We start from the raw sequence: 7,631 nt of genomic DNA on the forward strand, positions 1-7,631 counted from the left end.
CATCCCTCTTTCTCAGTATGAGGCAGGAGCCCTCCCCTCTCGCACGCTCCTGCTCGTGCTTCCTTCCGGTATCCCACTTCCCCACTTACCTCAGGGCTTTGGGACTAATCGTGTAGTCCCGAGCAGCTGATTATTCCGTTGTTTTGGAGGCATTTGAACTTACCATATCCGGTAGTGGCAGCTGCTGCTGGTGTATCCAGCGATGTGATGCCTTTAAGGAACTTTCAGTGGACTAGTACCTTTTATGCAATTTATACTGGAAGGACCATATTCTGTTCTGTTTCACCCTGGGCAGTTCCAATTACAGTACTTCAATGACACTACATGGAACATAGGGCAGAATGAAATTTTTTCTTTTCTCTGGTGGAGTTAATGCTTCATCTAAAATATTTTTATAAAGTCTTGCGGATGCTTTTGAAACACATTGTTTTAATGTTTAATGCACTCAAGAAACTGGACCATCACTAATGGTTTAAATACTGAATGCATCCGATGAAGTGAGCTGTAGCTCACAAAAGCTTATGCTCAAATAAATTTGTTAGTCTCTAAGATGCCACAAGTCCTCCTTTTCTTTTTGTGAATACAGACTAACACGGCTGCTACTCTGAAACTGGTTTAAATACTGATTTTTTAAAATCTGGAATGTGCCTTTTATCAGGACAGACACTAAAGAAAGTCATTCATGGTAAGAATGAACCTAGTTATCTGGAACTATAACATGCTCAAAAACAAAATGAGGGAGTCTGCAGCTTGGGAACTGAGCTGATCAGCCGCAGGCTATAACTTTAAATTTACTAAAGTTTCTTGTAGTTTAAAGGACCATGTATTGACTAATTAAACTCTTAAAACAAAATTGTTTTTCAGTCTGATCACTATATTGTCTATTATTTGTTTTACCAAACTCAGAAATAAAAACAAACACATTAAAACAAACTTAGAATCAGTGTAACTTTCATTCATTTCCATTTGGTGTGATGGGCTCTTCTGAACCAGAACATCTAATCCATTAAATTGACTGCTGACTTTTACGGTTTATAATTGAAGAGGGCAGCATAGAGGTGAGAGGGGTTCAAAGCGATAGCCCAGAAAGATGATTTTTCACAACAGTATTTTCGATGGATTGAGGGGGATGAGAAGGGGTGAGAACAGGTGCATGTGGGGTAGGGGACTTGATGTGTGTCTGGATGTGGGAGGTGGGGTCTTTCTTGAGGAACTATTCACTGCCTCAGATGGACCCTGTGGGTGGCACTGGCCCGTTCTGAGGACTAAGCAATACCTTGGGACAGGGAGTCTGGTGATATTTTGAGTTTTAGGTAAAGCCCCAGCTCCTGGCAGGCTGAGTCGACATGAGAGTTTTGCCGTTTGAAATAAGTTTCTAGCCTGTGTGAGGGTGGAGAAAAGTTTGCAAGCGTCGAACGAGTCCAAGCTGGGCACTCAGACGCCCCCCGTTGCTTGGAACAACTAGGGCTGCCGCGCCTGCCCTGGTGGGGGACGGAGAAACCTCGCCCCCGCTACGGGCGAAGCTGCCCCCGGGCCCTGGAGACTCGCATGGGGGAGGACCCCTATTACCGCCTGAGGCGCCCCTCGCCTACGACCGAGTCTTGCATCCTCGGGGCCGGGGTTGCCAGGCAACTTGGCAGCGTTTTCACACATCACTTCCGGTGTTGTGCGCGCTCTAAGTACTCCCCTTCCTTCCCCGCTTCCTGGTGTGTCCCGTGGATGTTCGTCCCTCTCCGCACAGTGTTCCTGGTTCCTTTTCCCAGCTTCCGGCTGTCTCTCGGTAACTGCCCAAACTTCCGCTCCGCCCAGCACCCTCCGGACCGACTGGTGCCTCGCCCCGTCCCCTGCTCCCACCGCCTCCGGCCCTGCCATGCCTGGCTTCGTGCCCCGCCACATCTCGGTGTTCCCCTCCCCGCAGGAGCTGGGCTCCTCCCTGGCGCAGCTCGTGGCCCAGCGGGCGGCCGAGTCCGGCGGCCGCTTCTCGCTGGGGCTGTCGGGCGGGAGCCTGGTGCGGATCCTGTCCCAGGAGCTGCCCGCGGCCGCCGCCCTCTCCGGCCCCGCTGCCCCCGCCCGCTGGGTCCTGGCCTTCTGCGACGAGCGGGTGGTGCCCGTGGAGGACCCGGAGAGCACGTACGGTGCCTACAAGGTGAGGGGGCTGCGGGGACCCGCCCCGCCCCGCACGCGGGAAAGCCCCCTGGTAAGGGCGCGGGGGAGTTATCGGGGCAGGAATGTGGAGAAGACGTTTGTTGCAACAATTCTAGATTTTCCTGCTAAGACCAAGGGAACACATTTTTCCATGGACAAAGCTGTGTCTACACTGGGTTTTAAGTCGGTATAGCTATAGTGCTCAGGTGTGTGCTTTTTTCCCACACCCTGACCAACCTGGCTATGTCAGCTTAACTTTTAAGTGTAGATCAGGCCTTAGGATCTTTGGTTCCTGTTGACGTTCCCATTCACCAGCAGATGCTGTTGTTTCCAAAAGTTATGAAAGTAAATGTACTCTGATTTTGTTAATTGAGAGTAGGGAAAAATCCCATTGTGTAAAACAATATAGCTCAACTTCTTGGTTAGAATTTTGAGAATCTTAATTATTTATTTCAGACTCACCTCCTCTCCAAGATCTCCATCCCAGAAAATCAAGTGGTTATAATTAACCCCTCACTACCTGTAGAAGAGGCTGCTTCAGACTATGCTGAGAAGTTAAAAGAGGTTCAGTGGAAAGTTTTTGTTCTGTATATCCAACTTCTTCAAGTAGGAGTGAAAGTCACTAATTTACTAAATAAGTTCCGCAGCTGTGTTACCAATAACTCTTGCTGGTATTCAAACAGAGAATTTTAAACAATTTACTTTTTATTGCTAATGTTACTTGCTTTCTTCTTGCACTTCAGTTAGCTAGGGGAATTAATTCAGACTAGTTTTCACGTATTAACATGAAGTTTTTGTTTCTGAATTGGCAACGCTGGAGGGGAACGTTAATGTTCCCCACACACCCAGGAATGTGCTACTTAAAATGCAGAAAAGTCAGTAAAATGTTTGTTAATCATAGATTCTGTAAAACCTTTATTTTTTGCGAGTACAAAACCTAAATTCAGTCCTATTGTCCAAAATTATCTCTCTGTAATAATACTTGTGCTCCAAAGTGATGGACTGCTCATAATCTTCCCAAAAGTCCCCACGTAGTACTTTTGGAACAAACTAATTTAACAAGTTTCAGAGTGGTAGCTGTGTTAGTCTGTATCAGCAAAAACAAAAGGAGTCCTTGTGGCACCTTAAAGACTAACAAACACCAAGTGTGAGGTCAGTCTAAGAGATGATTCAATTGACAGCAGGATATCCAGGGAGGAAAAATAACTTTTTGAAGTGATAATGACCGTGGCCCATTTCAGACAGTTGACAAGAAGGTGTGAGTAACAGTAGGGGGAAATTAGGTTTAGGTTTTGTAATGACCCAACCACTCCCAGTCTTTATTCAGGCCTAATCTGATGGTGTCCAGTTTGCAAATTAATTCCAGTTCTGCAGTTTCATGTTGGAGTCTGTTTCTGAAGGTTTTTTGTTGAAGAATTGCCGCTTTCAGGTCTGTTATTGAATGATCAGGGAGATTGAAGTGTTTTCCTATTGGTTTTTGAATGTTATGATTCCTGATGTCAGATTTGTGTCCATTTATTCTTTTGCACAGAGACTGTCCGGTTTGGCCAATGTACATGGCAGAGGGGCATTGCTGGCACGTGATGGCATATATCACATTGGTAGATGTGCAGGTGAACGAGCCTCTGATAGTGTGGCTGATGTGGTTAGGTCCTATGATGGTGTCCCTTGAATAGATATGTGGACAGAGTTGGCATCGTGGTTTATTGCAGGGTTTGGTTCCTGGGTTGGTGTTTTTGTTTTGTGGTGTGTGGTTGCTGGAGAGTATTTGCTTCAGGTTGGGGGGGCTGTTTGTAAGTGAGGACTGGCTTGTCCCCCAAGGTCTGTGAGAGTGAAGGATCGTCCTTCAGGATAGGCTGTAGATCCCTGATGATGCACTGGAGAGGTTTTAGTTGGTGGCTGTAGGTGATGGCTAGTGGCCTTCTGAATAAAGACTGGGAGTGGTAGGTCATGACAAAACCTAAACCTAATTTCCCCATACTCACACCTTCTTGTCAACTGTCTGAAATGGGCCACGGTCATTATCACTTCAAAAGTTATTTTTCCACCCTTGGTATCCTGCTATCAATTAAATAATCTTGTTAGACTGGCCTCACACTTGGTAAGGCAAATCACATCTTTTCATGTATTTATACCTGATCCTGTATTTTCCACTCCATGCATCTGATGAAGTGGGTTCTAGCCAACGAAAGCTTATGCCCAAATAAATTTGTTAGTCTCTAAGGTGCCACAAGGACTCCTCATTTTTTTAATTTAACAAGATCACTCCTGAGTTGACCAAGATGTTGAATTCCCAAAAGAAACTGGGGAGGCCATCTTGGGAACCCAGGAATTGGTGTCCACTTGCATAGACTGGAATGCTGATAAGATTAAAGAATTTTAAGTTGTTCATTTTTATGTTCTATATGATTTTTTAAAAAATATCTCTGTGGATGAGATGTGTTTACTGTGGTGTATTTGTGGTGCTTGTACTCAGGGAGGGGACTCTTTAGCTGGTGAAGATGGTGTGTGTTAATGGGGAGACTTTCTAGTGGAATGTGTATGCTGTTTTTAAACTAATGATGTATAATGTGTTTGGTTGCTAAATCAAAGGTGTTCAACCTACTGCTGAACTTCTGCCATTGTAACCCAGCTGCATTCTGTGACAGTGTGTTCAGTTGTGAGATGCCAGAAAGCTGTATATGTGAACAGAAATTCATTGCAGTGTGTGAGCGCTCTGTGTTCAGCAGCTGTACACCCTTATTCCTGATGTGATTTATACTTTTGCAGTGATACCTCCTTTTTCTGTTCAGTGTCCTAATTTGTGCTTTCCTCTGTCTGGGTTTTTGTTCCTTCTTGCAGGCTTTTCAAGGTGAGAACATGCCTGTCTTTGATCTGCTGATTTTGGGAATAGGGCCAGATGGTCACACCTGCTCCCTATTTCCAGACCATCCCCTTCTGCAGGTGATTTTACAGACCCAGGGAGCGGATACTGTATACTGGGATAAGAATGTGTATTTTGTTGACAACTGTGACAGGGCTTTTTTTCCGTTCTAGTTTGTCTCTAGGTGGTAAGTCTGAGTGCATGCATATGTGGTTGTTTTAAGAGTTTGATGAACAGCTCTGAGTTATGGCATTAGAACTTGGCAGTTGCCAGTATTTGGAATTTGATTTTTAAAAAAGGAAAGTGGGAACAAGAGGAAAAGCAGATGGACTTTGACTCTTTCCTCTTCACTTAGTCCTGATCCTGCAATCTGATTCATGTGGGTGTAACCCTGTGCCCATATGGAGCCCTGTTGACTTCAGTGGAGCTGTACATGGATGCATGAGTCTGCCTAGAAAACTTTAATGTTGATTAATGCTGACCAGGATCTGAGGCCTGATAATGATCTTTGGTCTCCTTTTACTGGCTGCTTAGTCATAGTCAAATAGCACAAGCTTGAATTTGGTGAGGCTGTCCTTTGCTTTGACTCCTATCTCTGCACTATTCTGATCAATTTTCACACTTTGGCTTTATTTTTCATGGCAGGAAAAAGAGAAGATAGTTGCCTCTATTAGTGATTCTCCGAAGCCACCACCTGAGCGGATAACTCTAACATTGCCTGTTCTGAATGCAGCACGGACTGTTGTGTTCGTTGCTACAGGGGAAAGTAAAGCTGCCATCTTAAAGGTAAGGTTTAAAAATGAAGAAAATTGATGAAAACCCAAAATTTAACAAAAACAATCCATCCATTTAGTTAAAGCCATTTCCCACTGAAAAAACATTTTGATGGAAAATTTTTTGGCCAGTTCTAGAGAGTTTGTTTGGCATGGTGAACGCTTCCATGACTGTCTCATTGCACTATGATGTCCCTGGATTAGTGGGACTGGCAGTGCTAATGCCCTGTTTCTTTGCACAGCGGATTTTGGAAGGTGATGAGGAGAACCCTCTCCCTGCTGCTCTTGTCCAGCCTCATACTGGGAAGCTGCACTGGTTTCTGGATGAGTCTGCAGCCAAGGAGTTGACTGTTCCCTTTGAGAAGCACTCTATCTTGTAGAACCAAACACTTGGCTGGATTTCAGGGTGGTGATTCAGGAGCACTGGCTGCAGTTCCTGCATAGAGCCAGCTCTACAACATTCCAGATTGAGGACTCTGGTCGTAGTACTTGAATGTGGCACTAAACTAACACTGTCTTTTGTTTCTCTTTTTTTAAGCAAGTGGTACTTTGTGGAGCACTGTAATAATCAGTGGTCGGGGAGGGGAGCTATAAGACTCTCAAAGCTGGTCTCTAGCTGCAAATGGAAATGTTGGAGATTGCAGAGGTGGACAGTATGATGCAGTCTGTCTTGTGAATGGTTAATGTGATGTAAAGTGAATGCACAATATTAAAGATGTACATTTCAGTTTTTTGGCTCTTGCTTGTTTTATCTTCAGGTAGTACTTCTTGCTTAAATATCAACTAAAGGCATGATCTTTCAGTCCTTATTCTTGTGAGGAGAAGCTGCAGGAACAGCCTTGTGATTTTGGAAACCCTTGACTCTATTTATACTCCTTTAGGGGAAGTGATGCAGGTAAGGAGATGAAATCAGAGGTCTAACAAGTGTTTCCTTGGAAATACTCCAAACAACTTTGGAGTCAGGATTACTTTTTGTTTCACTTGACAGTTTTGTGGACCCTTCTCAGGATCTTGTTCTCTCTCCACTGTTATCTTTTCACTGTCCAGTGGACCTGGTCCATCATAGAACATGGACGTCAGTACTACTTGCATGTTTTTGGCCCCTGATTACACTGTTTGTGAATGGATTCTCTGTGGAGAGGTTCTCTCCTCAGGTTTGCGCTGGCTACTGGCCAGAGTTACCCTGTTTGATTGGTTCCATTATGTTGTGCATAAATCTGGGTGCTACAGGATCGTATATGTTGAAGATTCTCATAGATGCACTTTGTGTTAGTGAGATATGAGAGAACCATACTTTTTAGCTTCTTGTCATCTTGCATTTCAGACAGTCATGGCCTTGTGTCCTTCTGTTCATCTGTGACTATTTCCGCAGATGTCAGCATTAAATTCTCAGGAACATACTCCTAGGACTGCAGTCAGTCCAGGAGGAAGAATAATCTGCCAAAGAGCTGATGAATGTTACATTGGCCTTAGAGCTGCCGCTCATGCTTTTTGTTCTCTGGAATCAAGGCTAGACGCTGGTGGTAATACTACTACTGCTTCACACATATATAGCATCCAAGAGTCTCCAAGTGATTTACAAAGGGGAATAAATATTATTTAGTCCCATTTTACAGTTGGAGAAACTGAGGCAATGAAGGTAAGTGACTTGCCTTAGATCCACAGAAAACTGGCAGAGCTGGGAATAGAACGTAGGAGTTAGGATTTCTAAACCTTAGATCATACATATTATGTAAATGTGATTTGCAGAAGCTGGACAGAACTTTGATGGACATTTGTCTGCAAGCAAAGAGAGATTGAAACCAGTACTATGATCCAGAACATCTACGTCTTCTCCTTCCATGGATGTA

The 7,631-nt window shown here is 44.4% G+C and overlaps 1 protein-coding gene across 1 annotated transcript; it reads left to right on the forward strand.

Annotated features, from left to right (window-relative positions):
* Nucleotides 1–1,705: 1,705 nt before the first annotated feature.
* On the forward strand, nt 1,706–6,508 carry PGLS (6-phosphogluconolactonase). Its single transcript, XM_037888073.2, has 5 exons — nt 1,706–2,146; nt 2,602–2,709; nt 4,987–5,088; nt 5,654–5,794; nt 6,024–6,508. The coding sequence occupies exons 1-5, from the start codon at nt 1,871–1,873 to the stop codon at nt 6,159–6,161; spliced, it is 765 nt and encodes a 254-aa protein (XP_037744001.1). The 5' UTR covers nt 1,706–1,870; the 3' UTR covers nt 6,162–6,508.
* The last annotated feature ends 1,123 nt before the right edge of the window (nt 6,509–7,631 follow it).

This window comes from Chelonia mydas, chromosome 20, assembly GCF_015237465.2.
Source record: "Chelonia mydas isolate rCheMyd1 chromosome 20, rCheMyd1.pri.v2, whole genome shotgun sequence".
NCBI classification, from domain to species: Eukaryota; Metazoa; Chordata; order Testudines; family Cheloniidae; genus Chelonia; species Chelonia mydas.

Excerpts from the sequence above, each read along its gene's own strand:
- PGLS (XM_037888073.2), top strand. The coding sequence starts at position 1,871 with ATGCCTGGCTTCGTGCCCCGCCACATCTCGGTGTTCCCCTCCCCGCAG. Across the intron at positions 5,089-5,653 it reads CAGACCATCCCCTTCTGCAG|GAAAAAGAGAAGATAGTTGC; the intron begins GTGATTTTACAG and ends TTTTCATGGCAG. Across the intron at positions 5,795-6,023 it reads GTAAAGCTGCCATCTTAAAG|CGGATTTTGGAAGGTGATGA; the intron begins GTAAGGTTTAAA and ends TTCTTTGCACAG.